This window comes from Elephantulus edwardii, unplaced genomic scaffold (assembly GCF_000299155.1).
Source record: "Elephantulus edwardii isolate Elephantulus edwardi_28Jun2011 unplaced genomic scaffold, EleEdw1.0 scaffold00006, whole genome shotgun sequence".
Taxonomy (NCBI): Eukaryota; Metazoa; Chordata; class Mammalia; order Macroscelidea; family Macroscelididae; genus Elephantulus; species Elephantulus edwardii.
This window is the reverse complement of record NW_006399756.1, coordinates 367278-384541: the sequence shown is the minus strand read 5'-3', so window position 1 is coordinate 384541 and position 17264 is coordinate 367278. Positions and strand designations below refer to the sequence as shown.

The 17264-nt window shown below is 52.6% G+C and overlaps 2 protein-coding genes across 2 annotated transcripts in view; one reads left to right on the top strand and one right to left on the bottom strand.

Moving 5' to 3' along the window:
- Nucleotides 1–336: 336 nt before the first annotated feature.
- TUBGCP2 (tubulin, gamma complex associated protein 2) lies at nucleotides 337–14079 on the bottom strand. The gene is made up of 17 exons (XM_006879855.1): nucleotides 13930–14079; nucleotides 13109–13237; nucleotides 12038–12214; nucleotides 10430–10589; nucleotides 9218–9425; nucleotides 8734–8933; nucleotides 8059–8248; nucleotides 7510–7655; nucleotides 7145–7325; nucleotides 6155–6335; nucleotides 4961–5133; nucleotides 4396–4524; nucleotides 3631–3751; nucleotides 2639–2782; nucleotides 1641–1769; nucleotides 930–1093; nucleotides 337–475 (listed from the first exon to the last, which is right to left on the bottom strand). The coding sequence occupies exons 1-17, from the start codon at nucleotides 14077–14079 to the stop codon at nucleotides 337–339; spliced, it is 2721 nt and encodes a 906-aa protein (XP_006879917.1).
- Nucleotides 14080–16425: 2346 nt separating this feature from the next.
- ZNF511 (zinc finger protein 511) overlaps nucleotides 16426–17264 on the top strand; it is a 5066-nt gene continuing 4227 nt past the window's right edge. Inside the window, exons 1-3 of the mRNA XM_006880114.1 lie at nucleotides 16426–16433; nucleotides 16810–16977; nucleotides 17082–17256. Coding sequence (XP_006880176.1) covers nucleotides 16426–16433; nucleotides 16810–16977; nucleotides 17082–17256 — 351 coding nt within the window. The remainder of the gene's footprint in view (nucleotides 16434–16809; nucleotides 16978–17081; nucleotides 17257–17264) is intronic.

Below are 17264 nucleotides of genomic sequence, written 5' to 3'. Positions count from 1 at the left end.
GGGCCGGTGCTGCCCCCTAGTGTAGGCTGGCTTCAGGTGGGCGCCTGTCAGTACCCATGGATGCCAGACTCTCTCCTCAATGCTCGTTGCAGCCACTTATTTTTATCCAGGACAGGTTTTCATTTCTTCTTTATTTGAAGCCAAAACTTCAGAACAGAGCACAAAACTCTTTAGCAACACCAAACAGATGTGCAAACCTGGCACCACCCAACCCGCCCGCTGCCTCAAGCTTCAGGGATGTACGTGTGCAAGTGCACGTGGTGCATGTTGTATACAGTGTACATGCATGTTGATGACACATGAGCCCCCACATCTGGGCAGGCACCTCCTGGGGGCTCACTGGGCAGCAACGGCAATCCTGGGTGCTGAGGCTGTTGAGGGCACCCTTGGTGCAGGCGCGTGGGGTGCTGCCTTCTGACTCCTCTCAGCAGAGAGGCGCTCGAGCCGTTCAGTGTAGAAGCCGTTGAAATCAAGCCTAGGGAGGGGGTCAGTGTCTTGATGGGGCTCTTTGCCTGACGTACCCTCACCTTGGGTCCCACCTTCTGTGGCTAATGCTTTGGAGTGGACACAGTATCAGGAGCATGACCAGCTAGGCACCCCTTTTCCTGAAGTCACAGCTCCCAAGGCTGTACAACCGCATACGCAGAGCAGAAAACCCAGACCCCTGGAGACAGAGCTGAGGCCGAGCTGCGGGCAGTCACCTGCCCCATGGGGAGAGTGCTCTACTAGTTAGGAAAGAGGGTCTCCTGATGAATGCTCCCCAAGACCCCTCACCACATGCCAGAGCCTTCCCTGCTCACCATCCCCTCATCTCCGCCCAACCCTGGCCCCCCAACTGGAGAAGACGCAATTCCTGTTTTGGTCGGCCTCCTCATGTCACCCCCACCTGGAGAAGATACTGGCCTTGCTTCTCTCCCAGCCCCACCCACCTGGATATGACACTGGCCATGCTGTGCTCGCAGTCACTGGTGCTGTAGATGCTCAGTCGGGCCAGAAGGTCAAGGAGGTGGGCAGAGAAGTTCTTGTCAAACTTGTTGATGGTGGCCTCGAAGCCAGAGGCCACTTGTGAAGCATCCATGTGCTCGGCCAGGTGCTGAGGGAAGAGTGGCTGTTTCGTGAGCCTGAGCTGCTCCATCGGCTCCTCGCTGCTGGGCCAAGGGCACCTCCTCCTCCCTGCAGCCCTACTGAGCCCAGGACCAGGTCCTCATATCCAGAGGCCTGTGGACGCGGTCAAGACTGTGACCTCCAGACACATATCTAGCAGGGCCCCACCCATAGGTATGTGGCCAGCCAGATGCCAGAGTTGCACTGCCCGCCTCAGTACTGGCCAGTGAGTCAGGTGGTAACCATCCACTCTTCCTAACCCTAACCCTCAGGTGGCCCTAGCTGGGAACAGGAACAATATGGCCTCCATCTTACCCACGCATCAGCCTCTCCTCCCAACTTGGCCACTGTCCTGGGCAGCTGCAGCACAGGAACCCCCTCCCAGGGCCCTCTGAGCACCTCCTGCTCTGCCAGGTGCCCATGGCACAGGGTCCAACGCTGAGAGGCTGGTGCTCATCTTTAAAAATCACAGGTAGAGTGACCACTGCCTGTCTGGCTAGACAGGAGAGCCATGGACGGGGTGGGTGGGCATGCACCTTCTTGGTGAGCTTCTTCCGGGTATTCTCCTCAGCCCGCTCGGCCTCAGTGGGTGGCCCCAGCATGGTTCCGTGCTCTAGCGTCAGACGGCCCAGCTCACTGTCCAGCTTCATGCTCTGTGTGAATCTCTGGGGTGACAAGGGAAAGGATACTTCACTGGAACCACACACCACCTGCAGAAACTACTGAGAGTGACAATCGAGGCATCCACGTGCATGTGGATGACCTCAGTGGTCACTCAAGGTCTCAGATCCAGCTGGCTAAGCTGGGCTGGAGATGCCAGTCTACCTTTGGCATTCCATGCACTCTTCTTCCTAAAGTTGTCACTTCTTCTCAGAGTCTCCCAACCCAAGGACCTGCTGGAGCCCTGCCGTCTGACTCCATCCTACACTCCTGCCCCTGAGACAGACCCTCCTTCCTGGGCCCACCTCATACTCCTGCCTGAGCCCAGATCCTCCTTCCTAAGACCACCTACGTTCCTGCTACTGAGCCAGGCCCTCCTTCCTGGTCTACCCCACATTCCTGCTTGAGCCTGGCCTCTACCTCTTGAGAGCAGGTCCATGATCCCTTCCATAGCAGTGACTCTGGAGTGCTCCACCCACTGGTGACACAGACCTCGACATGCTCTTACTAATATCACATCATCCTTTCCTGCACAACAGATCTAGGCACCAATTATAATTCATGCACTGCCCTCAAGTCAGAACCCACCCATGGCTAATTCTTGAGTGGATTTCAAGGTTGTAAACTGCATGGGGCATGGGAGGAGACTGCCCATCTTTCTCCCGTGGTTACTGGGGTTTGGTCTCAAAGAACTACACCTTCAGAGCTCATCTGATTAGGGCAGAAGACCAGAACATTCTCAACTGAAACACACAGCACAGGCTCTGACAATGAGACGGTGAGGTCTGGGGCCCAAGGGACAGAAACCCTGTGGTGAGGTATGCAGGGAAGGGAAGGGGAGTTAGGGCTGGCTGATGGCACCTGCCCCACACACCTGCATGCAGTTGGTGAACATGACACAAACAGACATGAGCTTGGAGAAGGCCTTGAGCAGCTCCGGGGTGGTCAGCATGCAGTCTTTGAGGCAGTTGTCTAGAAAGCTGGTGTGGTGGCCGAGGACATCGTCAATGTTGGAGGCCTGGACGGGGTGGGATGGTGCACAGGCTTAGCATGACCTACATTTCTGTGCATGTGCTTTGTGCCGACTGCTAGGCTTCTTTACACTAAATGCAGGTCTTTCCAAACCCCAGAGCTAAACGTACGGCTGCTGGCTGACTGACAAGGACCCTGCAGGACAGAGAATCTGCTCTTGGTGTACCCAAGGCTGTAAGCATTATGGAAGCTGTCATCTCTTACTCCTCTGGACTAGCTCGTGGGCTGAAAATGATCCCCTAGTTAGAAGCTAAGAACTTTAACTACTGTCCCCAGGGGTCTCACACAGTCCCAGCATGAGTAGTTCAGGCCCTGCCCTCCAGTCTGCAGGAGGAAAGTCAGAGGGTGGGACTTGCTGCACTGTCAAGTTTCCAGGGCTCAGAGGTGATGGGGTCTGGCTGACAGGTGCCTCAGAGCCCAAAGCTCTCCCTGAGGCTCCAGAGCATCTCGAGACTGATCAAAGCTCTGCTCTGGGGGCCAGGGGAGAGGACCAGGAGAAGTCTCTCCCTCTTATACACAGAGACATAAAGGTAAAGAGACAAACAATTTACTCTCAGGTCTGACTCCTGTGATACTAAGAGGCTACTGTCCTCATCAGCTCAACTCCAACTCCACCAGAAGTGTTCCTGTGCCCCCTCTCTGGTAGGCAGGCACCTGACTTTCTCTGGCAGGCAAGAGCCCTGACCCCTCTCTCTGATCAGGAAGGGCCTCTGTCTTCTCACTCTGAAGTAGGAGGAGAATGGAGTCCTGGGGGACACGGCCTTGCGGTTGTTCTCTGCACATCACTGCTGAACACAGGCTGGCTGATAGCTTCCACATTATGCTAATACTCACAGACTTCAGGTTTTTTTCCAGGATGTGCCAGGTGGGCTCCATCACCTCAAACATCATGTAGTACTGAATGTTCTGTACGAAGTTCAGCATCCGCTGTCGCAGAGTGAATGCGCTGGCAAACCTGCGGGCATGCAGCAATCAGACTGAGCGTGCGCTGCAAGGCCTCGAGTCTGTCAGCCCTACAGAAGATGCTTCCCTCCTCCAGCTACATGGTTCCCCCTCCCCGAGCACACCGGCAACCAGGCTGAGAATCCAGTGGACAGGATGGATCTGCCGGCCCTACAGAAGATGCTCCCTGGTGCCCGGCACACCCTGCCTCAGCAATGATGAGGACACGTGCACTGTCCTAGCTGAGAGCAGAGGGAGCAAGGCCTTCTTCCACGCCTATAGCTCTGAGCTATCAGGTGAGAACGGAACACACCTCAGTCCACACTCTGACAACCCACTGGGGTGGTATTAACCAAACTAGCAAGACTGGAGATAAGGACAGAGGTCAGGGAGCCAAGAGCACTGCCCGGAATGACCCCTGTGAGGAGCTGTTTACGCAGTACTTCCTCAGGGCAGCATCAATAGAGCAGTGCTGCACAGAGACTCCAGGTCAGATGGTGCTGAGGCCCCACTGCTCCCTGCACCCTGGACAAAACTGTCCAGAAAAGGACCCTTTTGCATGCAGACCCTTCCTCATGCAGCCTGAGGAAAGGCTCATGCTGCTGCACTTGGAAGTAGACTCTAGGAAGCTCTTCAAGCAGGACAGGGTGGATGTACCACTTGGCCGAGTGCAGGGCGTGCTGCTTGGCGGTCTTGTTGCTGACCCAGACGCTGCAGAGCTGCCGCTCCACATGCTTGCAGTAGAACATGTGCCGGAAGAGCATCTGGTATCGAGTCAAGGCTTTCCTGCAGGAGGAACACAGATAAAGACTACACAGGCCAAGATAAGACAGAAATCTCTGCCCCAGAGTCCCCATGGGGTGGGGTTTGGGCTCTGTGAGGATGGGAGGAGGAGGAGGGTGGGGCTGCTGAGCTGGGGCTCTTGGGAGGGGCGTCCTGCAGGGAGTGAGGGTCTGCTGGAGGCATAGCTCTGGAAGGCCTGCAGCAGAGGGGGCTCTCGGAGCGAGGCTCTGAGGGTCTGCTGGGGTGTGGTTCTGGCACTGTGGGGGTTACTGGGAGCACAGTTGTATGGGAGATGCTGACGGAAGTGTGACTATGAGGGGGGCTGCTGAGGATGTGCCTCTGGGGCTCCTGGGGGCTTGACTGTGGCATGGGGCTGCACACTAGTAGCAGGCCCCATCTACGCCCAAGGCTGGAGAGGAGTAGGAAGGGGTGCACTTACCTATTGATGATTAGCGACAGGGGCCACTTAACAACATAGTCAAAGGAGAAGGCCTCCAGGCCACTCAAAGTGAGCTCTGTGGGCTCAGCACTAACCAGTGCTTTCTCCTGCTTGGTCTCGATGGCTAGGACACGCAGGAGCTGGGTAATGAGGTCATGGGGCATCAGATCGATCTGGGGAGAGTGGACAAGAAAGCATCATCTTTGGGTGAGACTTCAGACTGGCCCTAATCCTGGACCGTAAGCTAGACAAATCCAGGCTATACTCAAGCTTCTCTGGACACTATGGACGGTAAAGACTGGCTTATGAAATGCCTATTAACCCTAACATCAAGATCAGAAGGATGGAGGGAAAGCACAGGAGAGAAAGCCCCAGGTAAGACGGACTGATAAAGTAGGGCAAGAGAGGTAGGTGTGTTGGAGTGAGACTGACTCAAGACAGGGCAGGCTTCAGAGCTGTTGTACACAGGGTCACTATGAGTCGCAGGTGACTCGACGGCACATAACAACTTAACCTAACACAAAGCCTAGGCTGCCCACTTTTCATTAAAATGGAGCGAGAAAAACACAAGTACTCAAATTCCTCAAACTTTTATAAAACAATACAAGATAGACTACAAAGAAAAAACCATAAATCTGATGAGTCCTTTGGAAGAGATGCCACAAACAAGGTTGAGATCTGTAAGACAGCTGGGGTAAAACAGGACTGACAGACTCAGGTTCACGTCAGGTTGTCAAAGCCATGCCAAGGCCAATGTGACAACATACCACAAACCACGGTCAGTGGCTCATGAAAAAGAAAGCAAGAACACACAAAGCATATGAATACAAGAAAACATGTCACCTCCCACAGCTGCCCCCCCTTCAGTTGGAAGGCTGGTACTCTGCCTGTACTCTCGACCCTGCCAAGAACCACCCTTACATCTACTTGTTTGCGCTAGCGCCCAAGGCCACAGTCGACACAGGCCCCTCTCTTGGCGCTCTTCCGCACATCTGCATGTAATTTCTACATGTAATTCCCATAGGGCCTTTTCTCTCAATGTTCCCCACATCTACGCAGGTTCTCACGCCTGTCACCCTAATAGGCCTGTTTGCAACCTCCATGGATCTGCAGGCCCTTCATAGCCCCAACAGGCACCTCACAGACCTCCCACCCCGATGGCCTGACAGGCCCCTCTGGGTGTCCTCAGCCCACCTTAAGGTCATCCTTGAAGGGATCTGTGTTGGCAGTGCTCATGCGCAGGGCCAGCTCTAGCAGGGCCTCCAGGCGGGGGGGCGTGATGTCATCCACTGGCTTCTTCAGCTCCTCTTCAGTGAGGTCCATGAAGTGCACAAAGAAATCCCCCTGGTCCATTAGGAAGTAGCGCTTGATGGACCTGGATAGGGCAGACCAGTGACAGGGGGACCTTGTGAGGGGCCTGACACGGCTGCGCAGTGCCGGCTCTAAAGGAAACCAGGGCAGGGGCAGGAGAGGGCCTCTTAAAGGCAAGGCCCACCATAGAGACCAGTGTCTGGGTGTGGGCCCAGCCAGGGTACTCCGGGCGTGGTGGACACAAGTCCACACAGAGCACCGACCCATAGAGTCAATGAAGGACAGGCAGAGCACTCAGCTGATGGGCTGCTCAACACAAATGGATCTTAGAGACTGTCCCTTTGTCCTGGCTGTGACAGGAGGAAGTGCTGACAGTGATGGCTGAGCAGCTCCAGACCAGAGTGAGCAGTGCTACCATGTGAGCAGAGCTCAGGGCCCAAGACACCTCAGCCAAAGTGGCAACAACACATACACAGCAGAGAAAGGAGTGTGCAAGTCCTCCAAAAGTGTGTGAGATGTGCACGCAGACACCCCTCATGTGTATGAGATGTGAGGGCAAAATTCCGTAGGCGTGTGTGAAGTGTGTGCAGTGGAATGGTGACTGTACAGCCTTACACGTGATGGGAGACAAGTGCGTCAAGTCCCATACAACATACAGGGAGAACAAGTGTGTACAAACCCTACATAACGAAGCAAAGAAGGGTGTACAAAACTCCATGTGATGCTGGGCAACAAGTACTGAGTCCTATGCAACACGACTGGGGATGAGTGTGCAGAGCATTCCCATTTCCCATCCCCATCGCACATTCCACAGACGACACGCTACACTGAAGTGTCATCATCCATTTAGGGTGGGCCACATGTGTCCCAAACCTCAGATGGGCAACGAGCTCCTTCTCCTGCATCAGGAAGTCCAGGAGCACCTTGCTGGCGTAGTTGAAGGCCTTCTCTATCTGCTCCACATATGCACGCTCCTTCAAAGTATAGGTGATCTCCTTGGCCACTGGGCAAGTGACATCATGACCACACTCACGCACCACATTCAGGTATTTTCCTGAAAGAGGAGACTGCAGTTTGTGCTGTGTAAGCCTGAAATCTCAGGATCTACACCCAGAACCAGCTCACAGCCTAGAACACACGGCACAGAGTAGGTTGCTGTTGGGTGCCAGAGTTGACCATGGCTCACAGGATCCCTAGGAGGGTAACTAAACCACCAGCCTACCTGCGCTGCGGCCCACCTGTGCTCAGAACCTTGTCTGCCATCTTCTGCAGGAAGGAGGGGATGTGGGGCTGCACCACGGTGTACCTCTGGTCCCAGTACTTGTCATTATAATCCTCCTGGATCTTTTCCTTTCGTAGTTCATGTTCTTCCACCATAAACTCGCTGCATGAGGAACAGAGCCCACTCAGACACATGGGGCAGGAGACAGACACTGCACCTGGGATGCTGAGGGGTGGCTCAGCATGGGGGTCTATGCCCCAAAAGGGAGGAGGGGGCTCAGACACGGGGGCTTCATCCTAAATTGAAGGGGTCTCAGACATGGGGGGCCATGTCCTGTTTAGGGAGGGGAGGGGGGACTTACACGCAGAGGGCAGTGTTCTGGGTGGCATAGGGGGCAAAGGACCCTCAGATTTAAAGAAGAGCAACACAGCAACTCATCCCCAAGTGCCGGGCCACTGTGGTGGGCACGCTGACTGCCCCCTGATCAATGGCATGGAGTGAGTTTCACCTTGGCTCCCTCAGGAGAGCCATGGGTCCCCCATGGCCCATGCCTGGTGGTGCCTACCTGTAAGGGTCGTCGATAATGCCCCGGTAAATCCACTTCTCCAGGATCTCGAAATAGGGCACGCTGGCAGCCTTGGTCAGATACAGACACAGTTCCTGGGCCTGGCTATCCCCAGTGTAGTTGAAGCTTCTGTCGTGGAGGAGGCTGAGGGTCGAGCCCCCCAGACACTCACCTTTGTCCACTGACGTGGCTGCAAAGAGAGGTAGTTCTACTGAAGGCAGAGGACACCCTCCCCGGTGGCTTTTAGCCCTCCTGCTGGCACAGCGTGGCTACTGAAGTGTGGCACGCCTGGCCTGCAGCACCCTAACGAAGCCGCGGTCACAGCTTTCCTTACACAAACTTGAGTTCCCCTAAAATGACAGGCTTTGTCCTCATGCTTTGGGTTCCAGAAGTCTTCAACTTGGAGCAATAACCTGGGCCAGAGTGGAAACCACTCCCTCATCCTCCCCAATCTCTTCATCTTCCTCACAACCACACTGAGCTGCATTTTCAGTTATGAACTCAGTGCTGGCACCGCCGAGTGAGACCACTTAGAACATCCACCAAGTGCAACCACCCAGCACTCCTGCCTGGCACTCCTGGCCAGTATGGCCCAGCATTTCTGCCCAGCACGGCTCAGAGCTCCTGCCCACACCAAGTGTGCCCACTCAGAGCACCCGCCTACTACGCTGGTACCGAGTGAGGCCAGTATGTCCATCGTGCGCATGGTTGGCTGGATGTAGAACCAGAGCTTCTGCAGCGATAGCAGACCCTGCCTCTGCAGCTGCTCCAGCTGTGTGATGAGGATGAGGTACTCCTTCACCAGCATGCGCATTGCGGCCGCCAGGGCGTGGTTCACCTGTCCATACTCAAAGGACGACTTCTCCTCAATGAACCTGCAGAAGGACACCAAGCTCCCTGAAGAGGGACAGCCTTCACGGACAAACACAGCACCGCTTGCCCTAGCCTCCCATCCTGTGTGGCCTGAGGTGGAAAACAGTGCAGCACACACATGCACAGCTGTACTTCCTGGGCTTTGAGTCAGGAGCGAGGCTGGTCTGTAGACAGAGGGACACTTTCTGAGAGGGTACATGACTCCTGCAGTCACAGTATCCTCTCCCCTTTGTAGGGCAAACCTGACTGTGAGAGTTGAGTCTTGGTCCATTTGGTGCCCACCTACCTGGTCACAGTGGAGTAGCTGGCAGCCACTGGGAGGATCCTGTTGACCAATTCCCTGACAGACAGGTCCATGTTGGGATCCACAAGGAAGGTGCGGCTCTGCCGGCTAGTCAGGGGCTGCGCAGTAATGTACCTGCCGTCCACACCAGCTAGCATGTAGAGGAGGTCTTCCACGATGGCTGACTCCTGGGAGTTCAGGGGCAGAGAGCCTGTGGGGTAGTTCGGCATCTGTGAACATACTCTGATGCCGACTCCATCCCAAAGGCTCCCCAACATTCATGGACACAAAAGGCAGGTGTTTGCATGGGGCCCTGGGGCAGAGATCCCCATCCCTCAAGCAAAGCACGCCGGCTCAGCAGTAGCTGGCCAGAGACCCAGCAGATGAGATGCAGCACACATCTAGAGCAAGGCTGGAGGTTCCTTTTCAGGCAACTGAAAAAAAGGTCTACGTTTAGGGACACATTTGACATTAGCAAATCAATTCAGGAAAGTACTATATTTTAGGGCATTTTTATCGTAGGAGTATGCAATGAGGGTTGCAGAGTGGATTATATTTGGGGGTAGGGGGGGGGGTTTGGGGGGGGGGGGGGGGGGATTGTGTACCAATGAGGGAGTTTTTCTTTTGCTTTTCAAGGAGAGGAGCAAATGGGGGGAGGGGGGAGGGTTTGTGCGGGGAGAAGGGTGCAACAATGAATGAATGGAATCCCAAAATCTCTGTAGATGTTCATTGAAATGAAAAATAAACAACCTAAATTAAATTTAAAAAAAAAAATCAGGAATGTAAAAAGCACCGTCCACACGAGGGTTACTGCAGGGTTTACGTCACAACTTGGGAGTGTTTGCTCTGGGGCAAAAGCAGTTCCCTTAAAAGTTCACCACACTCTCCATCGCATGCACATGCAGCACAGAGGCCGAGGAAGGCACTGTTTGCTCCCCTGTGGACTTTCTGCAGACCTCAAGGTCAGCGTAGGTTGCCTCCTGGACTGCCCACCCAAGAGGGACCCTGAGACTGAAGGGCAGCACAGAAGAAGAGACAGTGCTGCCAGCACACAGGCAGCTTTGGGTGAGGCCTTGCGGCAACACCAGCTATATGGGAGTTTGAAGCCAGGTCTCAGGAGCTGTCACTGTCACCACAGGACACTGGGCTGCGAGTATATTCGACTTGGGCAAGTTTAAACCACAACAGGCAGACACGTCCAAACGTCTTGCATACCTATAGGCAGAGCCGTGTCAGTGCCCACCCCCGAGCCAGCCAGGAAGTCCCCCGTCAGCGCTGGTCGCTCATACACCCAGGCTGGGAACACAGGGAGGTGTTGGCCTGAGTTCTTCTTATTCTGCTTCTCTCGAAGCATCTTTCTTGTTAGTTCTAGAGACTAATAAAAAACATTTTAAAAAATAAAAATTAAGACATGCTTTCAGTACAAACATTTAAAACAAACACACCTTTGACCAACAAAATGTCAAATTAGGGGAACTCTGGTGGCCTAGGGGCTAGATGCTGCAATGCAATCCTGAAGGCACGCGGTTCAAATCTGCCAGATGTTCTGCTGGAGAAGGAGTGGCAATCTCCTCCTGTGCCAGTAGGATCCAACTCGTCGACACAAGAAACAAAAGAAAACATCAAATCTTTGACACCTACATGGAACAGCGACCTTTTGTGGAGCTGCCCAACAACTGTGAGTCACCAAGAGAACGCTACTGGAAGGTGGACTCATGCCTCCCTTTGGGGAGGCCCCAGTCTAGGGAAACTTGCTTTTTATGCCAGAGGCATAAAACACAACCACTGGCTCTGGCAGACTCCAGAGAGGGGGTCCCAAGTTACTTCTGTCACTCCTCAGAGAAGGCACCTCAGGCTAGCCCTGTCATTTGTTAGATAGGGTGCCCCGGTTAGGCCTGTTATTCCTCAGAGAGGGAGTCTCCACGTGTCCCTGTCACTCACTGCTGGCAGCAAACCGTCTGTGTAATGCAACCAGCTGCATGGACACCGTGTTCCTGCCTGAGGCCTCTTGGGGAGAGGACAGCACTGTAAGGCCACACAGGAAGGGTCTGCTCCCAGCATCCACAGAACCAAATTGTGGAGCTGTGGGCCTGGTGGAGGAGCACTGACTCAGGAGGGATCCGCCACTGAGGTCGGCAGCTTAGGTGCTAACTCCACTCTCCACTGGTGACGTGTCCCAGTCTACTGCTGTTACCAGAGTATTGCCTGCCCACCATGAAGGAAGGCTGAGCACAGAATCTGGCTGGACAAAATGCTGAAAGGCTGCTGTATTGCTGCTGCACTCTAGGAGGGTCAAAGCCCTGCTTGCCAAGCTCACGGTCAAGTGACTGTAACTCACAGGCACTGAAGGGGCACTTGAAGGATACAGAGGTCTTAAACCCATAGCTATGCACAGAAAGATGTGGAGAGAACTGAGCAAAGACTAGGAGACCATGAGAATCCCTCAGAACAAGAACATGGAAAAACACCCAAGTTTACTGATGGCTACCAGGAAGAAGGGAGGGGGCCAGGGCAGTCACTGTTTAGGAAGCAATAACCAGCTATCACGGTGATGAGAAATATAGTAGCAAACATTGTGATGGCTGCACCATGATAAACGTCATGGGTGTCACTGAATTGTCTGCCCAATAGATTCTGAGTTGGGAAACCTTAGAATACAAAGCAAAAACAAAAATGAAAGCAATAAACAGAAACAAAAAAGATCTCTAATAGAAACGCAAACACCAGAGGAGGAAACAATCCAGGCCAACTCTGAGAACACTCCGGGAAGGAGGAGCATGGGGAAGCAAGCCCTGAGCTGGGCGTCTGGGGGCACATGCCTACCTGCTGCAGCGTGGAGCCTGTGGTCACACTGCCAAGCTGTCTCCGCAGCTCCTCCAGCTCCTGCGTAGAGATCTTGGAGGCGGAAGCAGGGACACTGAAGCTAGGGCTAGAGCTGGCCACAGCGCTGGCCGCAAGCTCAGCCCTCTCTTTCGCATTCTGCTGCAAATACTGCAGAGTCTGAAAATGAAAACAGAAAGAGGTACATGGAGGCAAGGGCAGTATGCGCCAGTGACGGGAAGGAATAAGCCTCAGATGAGCAATGGAGGAAGCAAAGAAGAACCATTTTCACAATTTTTCCCTCTTTTCCCTCACAGGGTCCCCTCATCAGCACATATTGAAACCTGGGATGTTCACAGAGCCATCCTGCTGGCCCGTCAGACCTGCAAAGTTTCAGCTCATCAAAGGGTCTCACATTCCAGCTAAGCCACTCTCCCTACTATTCTCAGTGCCATTCCCATCTCCCCCCCACCTGTTCTCAGCACCCCCCGCGTCTCCCACTGTCCTCAGTGGCCCCTGTATCTCCCTCACTGTTCTCAGTGTCGCCCTGGTGTTCCCCCTCCCCCCACCCCCAGTTCTCAGTGCCAACCCTGTCCCTCTATACGCCTCTCGGTGCGGCAGCCCTTGTGGTAATCTTACTCCTTTAGTCTAAACAGATGGGCCTGTGTCAAGGGGGCTGTAGTATCTGACATATTACTGGAATGTACCACAGTCACGTTCCTTTGGCACAAATGGATTTTCTTCCTTAAAGTGAAAATAAAACACTAAAAAAATACAGTGTGACTCACAAATAAATCACCTTCTGCACCCCAACTCCTTGCTCACTAAGCACACACACCTGTCTAATGTGCATGAACACAGGCCACAGGATGGCAGTGCTGTGACCCCATTGAACACTGTGACCAAAGGCAACCAGTACAGGCGATCCTGGCTCATGAGGTACTTGGTGTACACTGAGAAGTGGCTCAGGGCCACTGTCCCCAGCAGAGGCGCCCTCAGGAGCTGGTGTCTCCTTGGAAGAGGAGGAGCTTGGACAGCGTTCTCTGCACCTTGTCCCAGTGGGCCCCACTGTACCTCCTTGTCCTCTGTGAGTTTTGACAGCAGGTACACCAATGGGTCCAGGCTCCGAGTGTTTTTAGACTTTAGTTCATCATACTTCTTTAGGAAATCTTCTGGAGTACGAGAAAATTCTGCTATTTTAACCTTGAAAGCATGAACATGAGTGACTTAAAAAGTGCCATTAACACTGAGCACTTATCTTCCAGAAAATAAACACAAAAAGCAAAGGGCTTAATTAGCTAGACTGAAGTAAAGTAGGAGGTGCTCACCAGAATCGAGTTAAACCTGCCCATTGCTTTTATGGACTTGATGAAATTCGGCTCCATTTCTACTACTTAATGTCATCATCTTGCCCCTCTCGGTTTACCACAAGGCTCAGGCTCAGGAGTGATATCTCCCATTGACAGTTTAGAATGTTCCCTTTATAAGAAATTAAATGCAATGGGCTCCTCAGTTCTGTTTAACTAACTTGTCTAATCACTTTTGTGCTATTATTCAAATAAATAATAAAGCTTCATAATTTGCATTTCTAACAATAGGTTTCAAATTCAAAATAATTTTCTATAAAATGCTTGTAATTTTGAATTCTTTTATGGGAATTATGTGAACCGAAAAATGACACTTGAAAACTTGGTCCCAGAGGCTCCCTAGGAGGTGCCATGCACTTCCTTCCTCTAGGGTCACTGGGCAGGCCCTGGTTTTGAGTTGGGATTCAAGCTCTCCCCAAATCTCCAGCTGCTCCTCAGGAAATCTGGGAGTGGAAGGAGCTTGCATGAGGCCTTGATCAAATCAGACTTCCTCACCCTGGCACATCCGCCTGTCTGCCAGAGGCTCACCTTGGCACTGTGTGCGGAGACGGTGGTTGTGACGTACGGCGTTCTGTTCTTCTGCAGCAGGTCGATATAGACTTCTGCCCCTTCACCCCCATGGACACGCAGAAGACTGAGCAATTCATTGACATCATGATGAATCCGGAATTCACTCATGACTGAACCACCACCATCACAACACTAACTCCTGGGGGTGAGAAAAACACTGCAGATGAGACTTGAAAAGCAGTGTAACTGGGCCAGTGCCAGGCTTCTGTTAAGCTCTGTACCTTCAGATGTCACCACAATAGCCTTTTGCTGGTGGCACTGTCTCCTGACCCAGCAGGGAGGCTGAAGCCCAGACCCCAGTCCAGGAGCCTCCAACTGGCTCTAATATCCTAAGCCCTTCAGCTGCAGCTCCATACACCAATCTAGCACCAGGAACATGTCCTCTGCTTGCAAGCTCAGCTGTACACAAACGCTTCTTAGAAGTCAGATGTCACACACTTCCTGTGCCCTTGCACTGGGCAGGGACCAGCGTTAGCAAAGACTGTCCTCTGGATGCCAGGATCTCACCATCAGATATAAATCCAGTATTCACTAGGTGGAGAGTGGGGTACCACAGGACTTTGTCCTGCCATTGACCCATCATTATCAAGAGAGCTGCCAAAGGAGATGAAGAGAAATTCAGGCAGTACATACCACAGTTTCATAGCACAAATGAGGTCACCTTCAGAGGCTTCACAAACACTGCAGTGCCAGCACACGCCCAGCCCAACCCCAGGCCCAGGTATGCTCAGAAATCAGATGCTAGATCACCTGTCAATTTTCTGGGGAGGCTTTCGTCAGTTTTGCAAAGGGCTGTGTGTGAAAATGTCATGCAGTTTACTGTCTGTTTTTGTTGTTAGGTGACATCAAGTCAAGTACAACCCAAACAAACCCTATGAACAACAGATCTGAACCCTGTGCCATCCTCACACTACCTGACACATTAGAATCCATTCTGGCAGTCACTGTGCCAACCCACCTGGTCGATGGTCTTCCTCTCCTTCACTGACCCTCTACCTTTCCAAACATGATGTCCCTGTCAACCCCTCCTAGCAACATGCCCAAAGTATGTCAAACAAAGCTTTTTATCATCTTTGTCTGCGAGCACTCTGGCTGCACTTTCTCCAAGACATACTTATTTGTACTTTTTGGCAGTCCATGGGATGTTCAGTGCTCTTTTCCAACACCACACCTCAAAGACATAAATTCTTCTTCTGTCATCCATATTTATTGTCCAGCTCTCTGATGCACAGCAAGTGACTGGAAAGACCATGGCCTGAATCAGACACATCTTAGTCTTCAAACTGACATCATTACTCTTCAATAATTAGGAGAGGTCCCCAACTGTGGACTTTCCCAGTGTAATACATCTCCTGAACTCCTGACTGCTAATACTAAAAGTGTTAACTGTCAATCTTTATCATGATGTTGTCTATCTGTTCAGTACTAAAGATCTTTGTTTTCTTGACATTAAGATACAATCCATAAAATGTGCAAAAATGAATGAATGGAAATACAAGTTCCTTACAAACTTTCATTAAAATATCAATTAAAAAATCTTACAAGTTTAATAACAAATAAAAATATGCAATCCATATTGAAGGCTGTATTCTTTGATCTTCTGCAGCAGGTGCTTCATGTCCTCCTCACTTTCAGCAAGAAAGGTTGTGTCATCTGCATAACATAGGTAATTGAGTCTTCCTCCAACCCTAATGCTACTTTCCTCTTCATGAGTCCAGCTTCTCGAATAATTTGCCCAGCATACAGATTGGATAGTTATGGAGACTGAATACAACCCTGACACATTCCCTTCTTTATTTTGAACCATGTAGTGTTCCCTTGTTCTGTCTGTACAACAGCTTTCTGGTCTAGGTATAATAATCAGTTGTGTGCTAGAAGCCTCTTGTTTATGCAGCTTACTATTATTTAGAATTTCATATTGAGTAAACTAAAACCTAATCCTATCCAGCAGGATTAACAAAAAATAGCTTCTCAGTATACAATCTTTGTACTAAAAGCATCAAATACTAATCAAAAGCAGAACGTCTCCAACAATGAAAATGGTGGACAACTGTGAGCCAGTGGAAAATGCTGGAAAAGCCTTCACCTTCCTCCCTGTGGCCAGAAAGAACTGGATGGGGCCCTGTGACCACTGCTGACCCCCTTAAAAGGACCACAGTAGGTAGTCTTAGACAGAGTATGTGGAAAATATGGGGCAAAACACAAAAACAATCAGGCTGACTGGTCCGGTGATAATGCTAGGTGCCGTCCAGCCACCTGCAACTCATAGTGACCCTGTGTGAAACAGTCTGAACTCTGCCCTCGCCTAAGCTACTCCCACAGTCTCTGACACAGCTACCCCATTACCCCAGTTACTGTGTCAATCCTTCTCATCCAGAGTTTTTCTCTCCTGCACTGTCCCTCCACCCTTCCAGGCTTGATGTCTATCACCAAGAACTAGCCTCTCCCGGCAACATGTCCAAGTATGTGAGACAGAACTGTAAAATCCTTGCTTTCAAGGAGCAGCTTGGTTAGAAAGGGGTATCATGCTTGGAAAGCTGGAGGGTCAGTGCAAAGGAGGAAGACCTCTAATGAGGTGGATGAACTGGGGACTGCAGAAGTGGGGTCAAGTGCATCAGAGATGATGATGGAACAGGGAAAGGTGGGACTCTTCTGCTCTTCAGCGTAGTTGAGTCATACCCAACCCGACATCATCGCACAACGACAGAGCACAGGTGCCTAGTCTGAGAAGGGACACTGGAGCACCTCCCCCTCATAAGTGCCTTGGACTGACAACATCCAGCACTGGCTACCACACGTAGTGACCCCTGCAGCTGACAACGGTTGCTGCTCCTACAGAAAGCCTGGAAAGCATGCTCTATTATCTGGGAAATGGCTAGCCTTGGAGTCCAAGATCAGCACTGTCCCTCCTGCAAAGGACCTGGCCACGTCTCCAACTCCGGCAGCCAAGGCTTCTGCACCGCCCAGGGCCCGCGGGCTCTGCCTCGAGGCCGGAGCCTCCGCTGGGTAAACGATGACCCAGCTGCTGAGAGCGGCTTCTGAACAAACGGAACTGCTGGGCAGTCCTCCGTCCCCGCCGTTCCGCCCGGCCCTGGACGTCAACTCTGCAGCGACGGCACTCGGCGGGCAGGACGCACCCCGCTGCCCAGCAACTCGGGGGTCCCCCCCGAGCCAGGCGGCGGCCGTCGGACAGGGCGCCGGGAGGGCGGGGGCTGGACACAGGGCGGGGGCACGGGCGCGGGGCCCGGGAGGACGGGGGCCGCAGGGTCGGCCCGGAGCCGGGGGGCAGGGCG

Bases quoted from the DNA above. Each gene is read 5' to 3' on its own strand.
- TUBGCP2 (XM_006879855.1), bottom strand. From the start codon at position 14,079: ATGAGTGAATTCCGGATTCATCATGATGTCAATGAATTGCTCAGTCTT. The intron at 10,590-12,037 runs GTAGGCATGTGC...GTTTTTTATTAG, and splicing joins CAGGCTCCACGCTGCAGCAG to TCTCTAGAACTAACAAGAAA. The intron at 6,336-7,144 runs GTTTGGGACACA...TGCCCTATCCAG, and splicing joins GAGCTCGTTGCCCATCTGAG to GTCCATCAAGCGCTACTTCC.